Source organism: Phalangium opilio, unplaced genomic scaffold (genome assembly GCF_054372755.1).
Source record: "Phalangium opilio isolate 3A_F unplaced genomic scaffold, DU_Popi_V2 ptg000352l_1, whole genome shotgun sequence".
Lineage (NCBI taxonomy): Eukaryota > Metazoa > Arthropoda > Arachnida > Opiliones > Phalangiidae > Phalangium > Phalangium opilio.
In genome coordinates this window covers 963,657-979,098 of record NW_028324228.1, presented here as the reverse complement: position 1 = coordinate 979,098, position 15,442 = coordinate 963,657, and the positions used below count along the sequence as shown (strand labels likewise).

At 37.6% G+C, this 15,442-nt stretch overlaps 1 protein-coding gene across 1 annotated transcript; it reads right to left on the bottom strand.

The window, feature by feature from the left end:
* Positions 1-12,814: 12,814 nt before the first annotated feature.
* On the bottom strand, positions 12,815-15,109 carry LOC149602751 (heat shock protein 68-like). Its single transcript, XM_089860482.1, has one exon. It carries the CDS (start codon positions 14,910-14,912, stop codon positions 13,008-13,010), a length of 1,905 nt encoding a protein of 634 aa, XP_089716608.1. The 5' UTR covers positions 14,913-15,109; the 3' UTR covers positions 12,815-13,007.
* Positions 15,110-15,442: the final 333 nt, after the last annotated feature.

Sequence of the window (15,442 nt, the reverse complement as noted above, 5' to 3'; positions counted from 1 at the left end):
CATTGTGGGTGGAGTGTTAAACTCGGCCAAGAGGAAATTTAGCATACGTGATAATCTAAACGCTCCTGATTGCCTGACACAAAGAATAAACTCTCAAATTTAAGTCTTAAATTAAGACTAAAGGCTCTTTCAGACAATCCAACTAAATGAGTCATGTAGATGAATCAAAAGGTTGTATCAACTTGTCCAACTTGGGAACCGAAAAGTTGAGTAAATATATCCTTTTGACACGACTAATTTTTACCGCCAAACGTTTTAGGCACCACCTACTTTGGCAATTACGAAATAACCCCCGAAAACCATCGTTTTTGGTGACTCAACTTATCCAGCTTCCATTCAAACGATCCAACTAGTTGATTCAACTCGAGTTGACCCATCAAGCTGAGTCAAAAAATTAGATCGCCTGAAACAGCCTTATGATATCTTCGTCAAAACTTTTATCAGAAGTTGATGACTTCTTATCCTGGGAAGTATTGGACACTAAGCCATTATATAGTATCCATCCCTGCAAGTCAAAATTGCCTATGGCAATCGTAAAAGAGGGTCAAAAGTTTCCTCCCCACTAGGAAAACTATCTAATCTACTGAAAAAAATCCCACACCGAGAGGCTAAGGCACTCAAACTGTGGGGCGTGTTCAAAACTTCAGCGCCAATCGTTGAAAAGCCGTCTGGCTAGAACTCTATGAAAATCCATTACAATACGTGCGTCTAGGACCCCACACTAGTTTGACCGGAATTTCTAGCAGTCTATTAAAACAGCGGTTCTTGTCACCGTTTCTGATTCGTTACCTCAAACCACAGGACACACCTTAAAGTTTCGTTTCTTGCCCGCTGCTGGCGTGCAAATCAGCCTGGCAACTCAAAATGAGGGAAATGCCGTAGGTGGCGCGGTGATTGGACCTAATAAGAAGTTGGCTAACAGAGATGGTTCCGGATATGGTTCCAAAACTTCCCAGTATAAGAAGTCATAAATAAATAACTTCTTCGATACAACCGTACGCAATTTAGGGGTACATTTTAATTATATTGTAACATAATACTTACATAAACCGTAACTTTCTCGGATCTGGAACTGAACAAATACACTCTACGAGAAGAATTAAAATGAAGACGACTACGACATTTCGTAGACACTGAAAGTAAAGGATAACAACACGAAGAAATTAGAAAGTTTTACATCAAAGTGCACGTAAAAATTACTTTATCGTAAAATTTCCTCTTTTATTAGAAAAACATAAAGCAAAAGCAAAATATAATCTTACCATTTCCAGATTTTAATTGAAATCTTTATTTAAAAGAATTGAAGAGCTTCCACTATTTTCCCATAAAACTAACCCTTTTCATTAAAATGTATCTGATCGTCTTCACTGAAAAGAATAAACCCATTTATCATAATACTTGTTTAAAAATAATATAATCTAATCTTACCTTGATAATGAAATATATTACCCTTCAATTTTCGTATTAAAATCAAAATCTTTTGTTTTATAATCTGATTTTATTCAAAAAGTACATTTAAGTTCGTTATTCGAAGATATCATTATTGATACACAAACGCAATATTTCTTGGTGTCATATAACCAAAAGTACATATATTAAAACAAATAGTTAAGATGAAGCAGGTTACAATTGGGTATCTGGTCATACCTTAAATACCCATTTCCCGAATTCCCTATACCCTTTTAAGCCGTCCTAATCGAGTCGCTGGCGGCTGGAGTTGGATTGAAACACTTGAGCTAGGCCAAGGTCTAATTACTGTAACTGCCGTTTGTCATATTTTGTATGTACTAAATATGAAAGCGGTAACATAGATATCTGAATAATTAATGCACTTTAAATCTAATAATCGTGGCTTTTCAATTTTAAAAGTTGGTTGTTTTTGAAATTGAAGTTATGCATTGCATTCCCTAAATATCTTTACAGTTAAGATTAAGCAGACCTTCATCCATTCTACCCCATGAAATGCATAGTTAAAGATATAGGTCAAAAAAGGCCAAAAATTCTATTTTTTAAAATGACGTAGACAAAATTGAACACTTGTGATTGGGCGAGAGCTGAACTTGCATCGTCTGCTTCGTTAACAAATTGTCAACCACATTCAAAAGGTTGGAAACTGAAACTATTTATTATGTCTGTAGTCCTGTAGGCCAAGCCAATGTTCGACGAAGTTTGAGGAAATAAAGGACTTGTCGGCTATCCTACCAACCCTACTACAATTCAATAATCCGTCAACGTCTGTACAAACCTCAACTCCTTCGATAATTCATCAAAAACAACCTAGAGCTTCGCTCGCTGACCCAGTACTAGTCCGCGTTGTATCTCCCGCTCAACATTCTTCCTTAAGCGCAAAGCCTCAAGGCTATACGCTCTAGTGGTCAATAGGTAAAAAAAAATGTTTGTTATAATATATAAACCTTTGATATAACATGGTGGAGTTAAGAGTAATAGTTACTTTTGATAAAAAAGCGGATAATCAGTAAATTTAGTAAAACTGATAATAAAAAGAAAGGGTGGCTCTCTTTTTGACGAAGTTTCATTGTGTATATTTTTATCGTTATCTCATTATTTATTTAATTTTTGAATCAAGAGTATTATACTAGCAGACAGAGCGCAACGAAACAACTCCATCATTTTAAAGTATATGTGATCAGGGATAGATAGACTTTTTTAAGACGGAATAAACAATGTTTGGCCTTTACTTCAGTCCGACTCATAGACGAGTATATAGTCCCTTCCTTCAACACGTAACCAAAAAATTAAATTATCTTATTGGCTCACAAAAACTACGTATTGGTGACGTTGCTGACGGGGAGGGCCAAAAATACGTAATTCCTGTTTACCTCTGTCGCCATGACTACGACCCCTCTTGCGTTGTACCATAGCCCACTCGATCACGCGCGTCACGACGCAAGCTGCTCGCGCTATAGCTATAGAGCGCGGATCGAGTGGGCTATGGTTGTACAGATAAGCGTCTTCACAGGGGTTCAAAATGGAGCCGTCTAAATGCCTGGGTCCGGTAATTATTCAGGAATTGTTTTTAATAGCAATTAAGAAGGTAGTTAGTGAATTTGGTGCCGGTGTTTTGGATTTGGAGTACATTTGTAAAGGTGAAAAGTGTTCGCTAATTCTTTCTTAAGCCAATCATTTCTACTATCCTCATGATTTTGTAAACGAATTTGATGAAGTTAACCAAGGCTTAGTGAATGGTCAGGAGTTTTGTGAGCTTAGCGTTTTGTTAAAACCTGTTCGTGCTGTAATATCTATGAAAACTTTTACTCAATTCTAACTCACTTTTAATTTTCTTGGGTCTTCCCCGTTTTTTTTCAGTTGCAAGCCCTATGTCTTGTGTAACTTCCATTTTTAAACAATGTTATTTCAAAAATTACAATCCGAGCCCATTCCAACTTGGCAGACGAAGGGGCAGACGACGTTTATTTGACCCGGATATACATACAACGCCATAACAAAAATAAGACCCGCCTCTTCTTTCATACCCCTCCGTCACGGGTAAGGGGGTGGTGGACTAGGACGCGCACCCGAATAACCCTGTTACCCATTCCGTCTTAAAAAAGTCTATCTATCCCTGATGTGATATTATTTGAGTAAATCTTTGTTATTTCTATTTCCCATTGGTAACACCAAAACATTCAAGTTGGTTTGATCCAAAGACGTTAAATATGAGTCTTTTGGTGGACTAGTAAATTTGTAGCCTATCTAGCGTCTTTGGATTCACATACTGCTGGATGTACAGTCTTCAAGCACACGATACGATACTGCGACCTCACTTTTGAAAAAGGTTATCTTGGGTAATTTTAAAAAATAATTTTTCTTTAAATGTAGAGGTTTGTTCATCTACTTCTTGTCATCGTTTGTTCCACACGTTTGACATGTGGATCACAACTGCCCGACCAAACCTTTACAAAATACCATCCAATTGAACGAAAATCTGCTTATTTATCATTTACTAATTCCATTTCCCAATCGAACAACTACGAACAACATATTGAAGGCGAGGTTATAGTGGCACTTTACAAAGGCATTGAGTTCGGCGCTTTTGTAGCTGCATCCTTGGAAACTATTCTGCGAAATACTGATGAATTTGACTCATCTCATAATGGAATAGAATTCCGAGTCGATACCTCTATCGGAGAACCATTTGCTCAAGCCAAATTTGAACCGCGTGCTACCAATATTAGCACTCCCATTACCAAAGCAATTGACGGAACTCACGACCTGTATTTCACAGCCCGGTAGAATGTATACACCAACATAGAATTCTATTTTAACGAGAACAATCCGAGACCCGATGTATCTTACGCTATCATGTCGCCTATGCACGGCAAAGTATTAACGACTGAACGTCGTTTTGCTGGTAACGGTATCAAGATTCGAAGGAAAACTTTTAAGAATGAAACAGATCAGCTGTTTCAGATTGTTGCGCTGGATAATTCCCCAACGACTTACAAAATTTTAGTCAAGGATACAGCTAGGGCCCTGACGATTCCAAACAACATTTTGGGTCTCGAACCAGTTGTGATTTCGGTTTATTTTGGCACGAGGAATCAACAATGAATTGTGAATAAAAAACCACAATGATAATTTCGTAATTAGCGACAGACACAGTGGTAAATGTCTTGAGGTTCAACATTCTGATGAGTCAGATAATGTTTTCCTAATTCAAAATACTTGTAGTCAATACAAAGATAATAATCAAGAATGGTTGCTAATGAATCATATGTGTTGACCGTAATAAAATATAACTTTGATGTAATGCATGTAAAATTACTATAGGAATAAAGTGAAAGCTACATTTGAAAATTCTAATAGTATTAAGTACTTGCGTAAAGATGGCAGTAGACGTAGCTTTCCAACCGTTTATCGAAACGTTTCGTTAAAAATAAGTTTCTATTTAACAGATGATCGTTGTCACGGATGTGACCTTGGCACCCGAATTCTTCCCTACTTTTTTATAGACCCCTTTTTCGTCGCAGCTTGAGAGAGAAACCACAAAAAAAATTTGATCAGCGGAAGGAAGTGCCTTTAATTGGCCTGCCTCTCTATGACAATTTACAAAAAGAATGAGAAAATTTTCACTTTTTAAAATTACCTACACCATATAAGATAAGCTCTTTGCGTAGCGCCTAAAAGTTACCTGTCAGTTTGAAAAACGGTTATCGTCACTTTAGCAAAAACTTCTGTTTTACTCTTCCGTTTTTTCAGGTATTGTTGTTGTCGTTTATTAAAAATTCAAATTAATAACCATAAAGATGTTATTGATCTTTAATATGTGAGAAAGTTGTTTGATTGCCAGTTCTTGCTGCACAATGACAATTTGTGGCCGAATTTGGGATATTGCATGCTTGATATGATTAACACTAGTGGGAGCTTTTAGAAGTGGTTTGGTCCTTCAGTTCATCAAGGTTGGGCCCGAGAACCGCTACCCATTAAGCCTGTAAAATATCCCCTACTCTAAATCCATAACTTTTTAGCTTTATGATCACTGAATCCCTAATTTAGCATTATATTTTTCTTTAAACATCATCATGCAGATATTTCATACAGAAGGGCCGAATGAATCTTTAAAGTTAAGTACTTCCATAGACTGGAAACTCTTAATCCCTTATATCACCAATGCAAAGCTTGAATCTAAAAATTCATAATTACCAAGATTAGATATTAACAGGGAATACATAGATTTACTACTTGGAATCTTTAAGAGGCCATTTTATGGGCCTGGGTGTCTGACTGAAAGGGGAGGAAGTGTAGAAACCGTCACCGTTGACTTCATGCATAATTTATGTGATCTTAAAAACCACGTGACATTGACGTATTTTGCGACCTGCGCTGCGACTCTCGCGACCCATGCGCGGTGAACCCGAATGTAAACAAGATACGTCGTCTGAACGAGTAGACCTAGGATTGAGTTCCAAAAAAAGGCGAAAATACTTGGAGACTTGCTTTCAGATAAGAACTCGATTTTACTATTCTCACAGGGTGGAGTAACAATTTAATTCCTTCCACTCTTCACCAAAGTTATACAAAAACAAAACATCAGTATCCTTATGCAAAGGCTTAGGGTTTGAGGGGAGGTAAACGTCATCTTTTCTCGAAATTATTATACCATTCGTTTTCAATACTGAATTTCGAGCTACACTAGCTTATAAATCGTCGACTTTTGTTACAGTTAGAGAAATTTCCGCTTCAAAAATGTCGTTAACGTCAAACTGTTCCAAGTTCTCGCACTTCACGACCATTTCGGAGCCGAAACTGATGCAGACGACAGCTTAAAAGGTCATGATCTCGATCTGTCCGACACATTCGCATAACCAATGAGACGCGATTAAGGAGGAGCAGGCGGTTTAAATTTTTTGGCGCTTCCCCTCACAGTCAATCAGATATTAGTGTGGGGTCTATGGCCTCTTAAAGATTCCAAGTAGTAAATCTATGTATTCCTGATATTAAATATTGTTCTTTAAAAATTTCCAAGACCACTAAAATGTGTATTCAACTAAAATATTAATTCAAAATCAGTAATGTTATTAAAAAGTAATACATACACATATCAGTTAACATTCTGACTGACTAGTAATCAATACCTGCCTTAGCCCTTTAGTGTGGAAAGTTGAAACAACCTTTGCATGGACGATACTCATGAATAATAGGAAAACTTTGAACTGGCTTTACTTCTTATGCTCAAAACATTTATTATTTGCCAAAATGTGCTTCTTGTTTCTTCAGTTTAAAATGAAGTCTCATAATTGAAATATTTCGACAGCTGCACCTTACGACAATTTATTTATCTTCCAGGTTTTAGATTCTTGATATGAAAGACAGTTTTTATAATAATTTTATTTACCTTATCTTAATTTACCTATCTAAATTTCAAGTTAATTTAGTTAGAAACTACTTTTTATTGTCGAAGTAATTCTCGAAGTAATTGGAGTTTTTATATGCCCCGTCAGTACTTTAATGAAGGTGAAATAATATTATCAGAAGGGAATAAGAGGGAAGGGAGACATTAGAGCCTGCTTTGGTAACGAGAGTCCGACCAACCTCAAGAAAACCGCGAAAACTTTGTGCAAGTATACAGCTTTTAACCAATTTACTGCAAAAATAGTTCTTTAAGTTCTCCGCGGTATCAGGCGGCCTATTTGTCTGCTAGATTTTCATTCTACAAAGGCTTAGGGCTGTCGATGTTTCGTTCTTGTGTAATTATAACCTCAAGTATGTATTTTATTGAAACTAATTTATTACTTTCAAATTACCTGATTTTGGTATGTTCTCAATTCCCGTGTATCTAAATTAATTGCACAGCTTGATTTCGTTTATCAACATGAAATTCGGCCATTTTTATCTCCTTCAATGTAAAGTTGTAAACAAAACTACTTTTTATTCGTCAACCGAGACGTCACCCTCTTATGTGACGTCACAGCTACGACAGAAGTTAGATAGCCAATCAGTGAAGGGTAGTTGATTTGAGGTTAGTAAGACTGTTGTTACGAGTGTAAAGCATTATGGAGATATAAAGTGTGTCCCTTCTCTCTTATTTCTTTCTGATATTATCCAACTTTTAAGAACCTTGATTTTAAGAATATAGTAAAGTCGTCTATCTCTATAGCTTATCAGAGGAGTGAGATTGAATTTTAATTAATTAAGTATCAGCGTTTTTTTAAAAAATGTTAAGAAAATTTTTACGGAGAAATCCAGAGTCTGGCATGTTGCCTGTTAAAACGGATCTTCTATTGATTGGATATTGCAATTACATCTTGAGTTCCGTGTTTATTCGAAGGCTTTTATGAACTTAAGGGGATTTTCTTTGGGCGATTTCGAGACGAAAATGTTCAATGACATTTTGCCTTTTGGGCCACTGTTTTTGAGTTATGATTTGAGTGTTTTAGTGATGAAGCCTTAATTAAATTAGAAGTCATTGTCCTACAGATACTTAATTAAATTTAAAAGGTCATCCCTAAAATACTCCAATTTCAACTTGAAAACAGTAGCCCGGACGGCAAAATGTCATAGAACATTTTCGTCTCAAAATCGTCCGAAGAACATCCCCTTAAGTTATGGCAGACTTATCAAAGCACCCTGAATATCATGTTACAATCGAGTTACAATTAAAAATTTAAGATACAATTAATTTTACAAAAATTTCAAAATAATTTTCAACTTCATTTATTTTTTCCAGTTACAGAAACACTTCTGCCCTTGAAGCAATTAACGGAAAATCGACTTTATCTCGATTCTCAATGAAAGAAAACCTATTTGACTTTGGGTCACAGTAGGCCGTCAAGAGAGGGGCGCAATTCGGTCCATTTTTCCGGGTCCCGTACCTCTCGGGAGCCCGGCCAGACCTCTACCTTTGTTAATTGTAGTAGATAATGGCTGAGAAAATATAAATATAAAACTTAAAAAAAAGTTATCTTCAACTAGAGCTTAAACAGTAAAAGGCAGAAAGAGAAGGAAGAGTAGTAGTTTCATAACTTGAGTCTTCTCTTAAAATGCTCTCAGTTCCTTATTCTCTTTAAACATGAATCACTAAAAGTAAAATATAAACGGAGGTTTAAGTTTTGTTTATCACGGGAATCACCCTGTGCCCCGGAAAAACTTCCGCATTTTTACAGTTGTTTATTTGCTGTGGACGATCAAGCAGGGATAAACATTATTAAAAGACAATAAGTCATATACCAACAGCTTTCTAACTTCATATGGCTATGGGTTTAGGCGGAAGTCCATTAAATTAGCCTAGGAAGTAACCAAAAGCGGGGTTTGTGACTCCCCTCTCTTGTGTAGCAATAGAGATTGAAAATAAACGCCGATGTGAAATTACAAAGTTGAATAGACGTTATCAGATTAGCGGTATTTTTTGTAGTAGCATTCCCTTTTTCTGGGAAAGAAATAACATCAATACAATCATGAGTTAATAATATGTCAGCTCCCTATAAGTTACTCAGGCAATTCATTTTTATACTCCAGCGTTTTCTCCCGCGCCGTCGGCTTCCCAATTGTATGCGACGCTCTGCGGCCGCCACGTGAACGAAAATCTTATTTACCCCTCTTTCCGGTTTTTTCCCCAGAAGCGCGTGTAGTGGAAGCTAGCCAATGATATCGGAGCTATTTAAGCAGCCGAATATTTCGCTCAGTAGCCTCGGTTAAGAAAACAGTTAAGAGATATTGGATTGGATTTAGCTCAGTTGTATAATTTTCTGATTTCAAGTCACAATAACAACTCATCTTTAGAATTCTTTATCAATATCGGCAAATTGCATTGAGTTCCTGCATTTTTTTGTCTCAGTACTGACACAAACGCCATGATTTAATGCTAAATTGTTAAAACCTAAACATTCACGACTAAAACACTCCCTTGGTAAAAAAGCAACCCACGACTCGAGGTCGAGGAGCCGTACGAGCGGGATTTTTTTTTTCGACAAGAGAGAGCGCAACATTCGGATTTTTTCCCGCGCGGGCGAAATGAGAAGAAGTCGCTGGATACATTACGCCTATGGAGCCTGAGTAACTTATAGGGAGCTAACATATTATTAACTCATGATACAATTAACAAAGCTATCCCAAACGCTTACGTCAACCATACCAATATGACAGATGTGTTATAGCGATTTCCACTGACTGCTCCAAAGAGTGCTCTCAGTGTCAGGATGACGTAACTGCCCTCAGCGAGTTTTGGAGAGAATAGTTTCGTCAGTGGAACACGATCGAGAGGTCAGAGCGCGCTCTGAATAATCAAAATTGGCGCCGGAGACGAAATTGCAATAAAGTGTGTATATCTTGACGCAAATGGGCCGAAACCAATTAATAGAATTAACATTTCAATTAATTTTCAAAAAATCTATTTTGAATAATGATCGACAACGTCTCTGATATAATTATTGGTTTTAGGATGAGGCGTAATATCTTTAAAGTAATGATAAAACCTCGTATTCTTCATCTTCAGAACTTTAAGAAGATGATTCCAGAAATAAATAAGCATAAGCGAGAGCCTGTCTTCTATGAGATACCCCATGGTCCGCCATTTTAATTTTATTACGTCATACTCGAGCACCGTCGCTCCGTCGAATTTTTGCACGAAAGAGCAATTCTCGGGCAGTTTTTGGGGTCAGTGGAAAACGCGATTCTGGGCGAGTGTTGCACTCGTGTTCCCAGTGGCGGACGAAAACGCGCCGAGAGTGCACTTAGAGTGCTCTAGTGCAGTCAGTGGAAATCGCTATAAGTTTTTGAGTTTGGATGTTAGTTGCTCCAAACCGATTTTACGGCTGAAAAGATTTGCATAAAATTTAGTATGCGGGTAGACTACGATTTGGATTAACAAATAGGTTACCTTTTATCCCGCTAGTATGATCCCGTCTGTTAAATTCGAAGTTTTTGCGCTATTAAGTCGTTAATTCCTATTCTTACCTTCATGTGAACTTTCATCTAATTTGAGAACGATACTTCACGTGAATTTAAAGCAGATAGCGCGCTATTTATTTCTGAAAATTCTCGGGCTTTAGTTAGGTAATTAAAATTCAGGGGTTATTTACCAAAAACATCTATAAAACTTTAATGATAATTTTTTGTGTAAGTTTTCATAGTAATTTTGAGGTATTTTCTCAAAAGAAAAGTAAATATATTTCTAGCTATTTCACTGGTATAGTCCCATTGGATCGAATCCCATTGGACCGAAACCGCTATTTGGTTTTTTATGGAGAATATATTTAAATTTCCAGCCCAATGGCGGGTTTCTGCTGAATGGGAATTTATTTGAAAGAATAAGTTAATAAAATGTCTGTGAGGATTTCGAATCACCGCAGAAGCATGGTAGAATATCAGGCTTTTAATTCAGAGGCTCGAGAAGGAAATTGTAAGTTTGGTTAGGTTTGGTTAGGTTTGGTCAGGTTCGGTTAGGTTAGGTTAGCCACCTTTTCCAAAACCTTCAGCTACTAATTAGCTGCCACCTTTTCCAAAATATTCTTATACTAATTAGCTGCCACTTTTTCCAAAATATTCTCCTAATAGTTAGCTGCCAACTTTTCCTAAAAATTCTCCTATTAATTACTTGTCACCTTTTCCAAAACATTCTCCTACTAATTAGCTGCCACTTTTCCTAAATTCCTAAATATTCTCCTATTAATTAGCTGCCACCTTTTTCAAAACACTCTTATACTAATTAGCTGCCACCTTTTTCAAAACATTCTTATACTAATTAGCTGCCACTTTTTCCAAAATATTCTCCTAATAGTTAGCTGCCACCATTTCCTAAACATTCTCCTACTAATTAGCTGCTACCTTTTCCAAAATATTCTCCTAATAGTTAGCTGCCACTTTTTCCTAAAAATTCTCCTATTAATTACTTGCCACCTTTTCCTAAATATTCTCCTATTAATTAGCTGCCACCTTTTTCAAAAAATTCTTATACTAATTAGCTGCCACCTTTTTCAAAAAATTCTTATACTAATTAGCTGCCACTTTTTCCAAAATATTCTCCTAATAGTTAGCTGCCACCTTTACATAAACATTCTCCTACAAATTGGCTGCCACCTTTTCCAAAATATTCTCCTAATAGTTAGCTGCCACCTTTTCCAAAAGAATGGTTCCAATAATTCGTTGCCACCTTTTCCAAAATATTCTCCTATTAATTAGTAGCCACCTTTTCTTAAATATTTTCCTATTAATTGGCTGCCACCTTTTTCTAAACATTCTTATAGTAATTAGCTGCCACCTTTTCCTAAATATTCTCCAACAAATTAGCTGCCACCTTTTCCAAAATATTCTCCTAATAGTTAGCTGCCACCTTTTCCAAAAGAATGGTTCCAATAATTCGTTGCCACCTTTTCCAAAATATTCTCCTATTAATTATTTGCCACCTTTTCCTAAACATTCTCCTACTAATTAGCTGCTACCTTTTCCAAAATATTCTCCTAATAGTTAGCTGCCACATTTTCCAAAACAATGCAATTCTCTCCATTATCAATCACTCTTAAAATTAAATTTTGCATTTCAAACTTCAATATATATATTCAACGAAAACTCTAGTGTAAAAAAAAATTCCTTAAAGTAATTGAAAACGTTTGCTTTTTAAATTGTAATATATATTTTCCCAAAACCGCACATTTGGGCTGTTTTCGGTTGAATGGGAAACGCGTTCGGTCGAATGGGAATCGGTCGAATGGGACACAAGGATTTCACTCTCCCTTAATAAGGATACGTAATATTAAGTTCTCTGCTTTAGGGAATCTACCACAATAAAATAAAATGCCAGACATTACGTCACCGGATAACACCCTAGTCAAGAACCTCTAGCGGCGTTGATTTGATCTTCGAAGAGGTAAGTTTGATTTTAAGGCTACGTTCAGTAACTGCACATCTCACGCATCGGAAACCGATATTTTTTAATGTATAGATTCTCGAATTTGCATTTCAGAACTCCGTTCGGCTATTAGGTAACAACATTGGGTAAAAAGTAAAAAGTTAAAAACGTAAATATAATTTCAAGATTATTATGTCAGAAGTCGCCACAAATTCGCCTAAAGTTTCAATAACTTTAGTGTTCATTTACAATATCTACAGAATAGCGCTTTATATATACCCTGATTTAAGTATTAGAATTAAACCTAATTTTTCTAAAGTCTGTAAAAAATTCGATTAGGATTACCCAAAGTCAGTAACAATAGATAAGATGAGCAAGTTCAAAACCTCAAAAATTCGTATAACCCAGCGTTATCGAAATAGATCTCACTTAGACTTTTCTATATTAGTAAGTATTCAAAGTGTAATAAAGTTGCATTATAAATACAATAACCATTAGTCACACAATAAATAACATATTAAAGTTTGATCTTTATTAAATAAAGTACAGCATGTAATTTAAATAAACAGCTTAAATTATGAATATTTACAATAAAAATATTATACAATATTTTAAGAGGAACTGTATTAATCACAATATAGTACTTGTCACGAAATACTAAGAATTTCATAAAAAAATACTTATATTTAAAGAGTTATTTTAATTAGTCCACTTCTTCGACCGTTGGCCCCTGAGATGTTCCATAGTTTGGAGTTTGACCCGTCGAATGACCACCGTGTAACTTGGCCATTATTGGACTACATTGTGATTGAAGTTCTTTTAATTTGTGATCGTATTCCTCTTTTTCGGCCAAGGTGTTGTTATCCACCCAGGAGAGAGCCTGATCGCAAATTTCATTGACGCAGTTTTTGTCTTCGCTCGATAATTTCTCGCTGGGAGCTTCGTTGGCCGCTTGTTTGACGCTGTAGGCGTAGCTTTCGATTTGATTCCTGGCTGCGATTTTCTCCCTTTGTTTCTCATCCTCCTCCTTGTATTTCTCCGCGTCTTGTACCATTCGATCTATTTCTTCTTTCGAAAGCCTTCCCTTATCGTTGGTGATTTGGATGCTGTTGCTCTTCCCCGTGCTCTCATCTTTGGCGGTGACGTGCAAGATGCCATTAGCGTCCAAATCAAAGGTCACCTCGATCTTCGGAACTCCCCTGGGCGCCGGTGGTATCCCGCTGAGTTCGAAGGTGCCCAACAAGTTGTTGTCCTTCGTCATGGCCCGTTCCCCTTCGAATACTTGAATAGTGACGCCCGGTTGGTTGTCGGCGTACGTCGTGAAGGTCTTAGATGTCTTGCAGGGGATTCGACTGTTGCGTTCTACGAGTTTGGTCATGACGCCACCGGCTGTCTCAATGCCCAAAGAAAGAGGGGCCACGTCTACTAACAGAACGTCTTTGATGACGTCACTCTTGTCTCCCGTAATTACGGCGGCCTGTACCGCTGCACCGTAGGCTACAGCCTCGTCCGGGTTGATTGACATGCATAAGTCTTTTCCATTGAAGAAATCTTGGAGCAATTTTTGAATCTTGGGAATTCTTGTGGACCCACCAACTAAGACGATGTCATGGATCATGGATTTGTCCATCTTGGCGTCTTTCAAGGCTTTCTCCACAGGGTGAAGAGTGCCGCGGAAAAGGTCGATGCAAAGTTCTTCGAACCTGGCCCTGGTTATCTTGGAGTAAAAGTCAACCCCTTCGTATAGAGCGTCAATTTCTATGGAGGCCTCGGAGCTGCTGGATAGGGTTCTCTTGGCGCGTTCGCACGCCGTTCGGAGCCTCCTTAGAGCACGGGCATTGCCTCTGATGTCCTTCTTGTACTTTCTTTTGAACTCTTCCACGAAATGATTGACCATTCTGTTGTCAAAATCTTCGCCACCCAGATGGGTATCACCAGCTGTCGAGCGAACTTCGAACAGCGAGCCTTCATCGATTGTCAGGATGGAGACGTCGAATGTACCACCGCCAAGATCAAAGATGAGTACGTTTTTCTCGCCTTTGAGATTTTTGTCCAAGCCATAGGCCAGCGCGGCTGCCGTTGGTTCGTTGATGATTCTCAAGACATTGAGACCGGCGATGGCTCCGGCGTCCTTTGTAGCTTGTCTCTGAGAGTCGTTGAAGTAGGCTGGAACTGTGATGACGGCGTCTTTGACTGGTTGTCCCAGATAAGCTTCGGCCGTTTCCTTCATCTTTGTAAGTACCATAGAACTGATTTCTTCCGGGTTGAAGAGCTTCCTCTCACCCTTGAACTCAACCTGGATCTTGGGCTTGCCCCCAGAGTTTTTGACAGCGAAGGGCCAATGTTTAATGTCTGCTTGTACTGTCGAGTCATCGAATTTTCTTCCAATGAGACGTTTCGCATCGAAAACCGTGTTTTCAGGGTTGAGGGCAACTTGGGATTTCGCCCCGTCCCCTATCAGTCGTTCAGTGTCAGTGAAGGCAACGTAGCTGGGCGTCGTTCTGTTACCCTGGTCATTTGCGATGATCTCCACCTTTCCGTGTTGGAAGACACCGACGCAAGAGTACGTCGTGCCAAGGTCGATTCCGATGGCAGGAGCTTTCACCATTTTTCTCTCGTAAACAGTTTCAAATATAATATTTATATACGTTTAAGGCTAATTAGATGTTAATAAATATATTCAAGCTTTGTTGTTGTATAGTTCAGTAACTTATAGCAAGACGCAATATTATTTATATTAGAACAATTCAAGCTAACGTTTTATCAAGCTTTAATGTTTTAACTTTCTGTTTCTCTCTTTTGAGTTGATTCTGGGGAGATCGGCGAGCGCGCGGTCTTATATACTGTTAGCTACTTTCTAGAGAGTTCTAGAGAGAACCAGAGAGGCGGCGCGTCGATTTACGTCGATGGGTCTACCGCGAGGGGTCCGTCACTCGTTAAAAATGTGTACGAGATTTGAAATCTATGCAAATTTCTTTGATTTGTGATTTGTTACGGATTGGAAGATTTGTTACGGATTGGAAGATTTGTTAAGGATTTAAAGATTTGTTAAGGATTTAAAGATTTGTTAAGGATTTAAAGATTTGTTAAGGATTTAAAGATTTGTTAAGGATTTAAAGATTTGTTAAGGATTTAAAG

Coding starts and splice junctions, on each gene's coding strand:
- LOC149602751 (XM_089860482.1), bottom strand. CDS start 14,912: ATGGTGAAAGCTCCTGCCATCGGAATCGACCTTGGCACGACGTACTCT.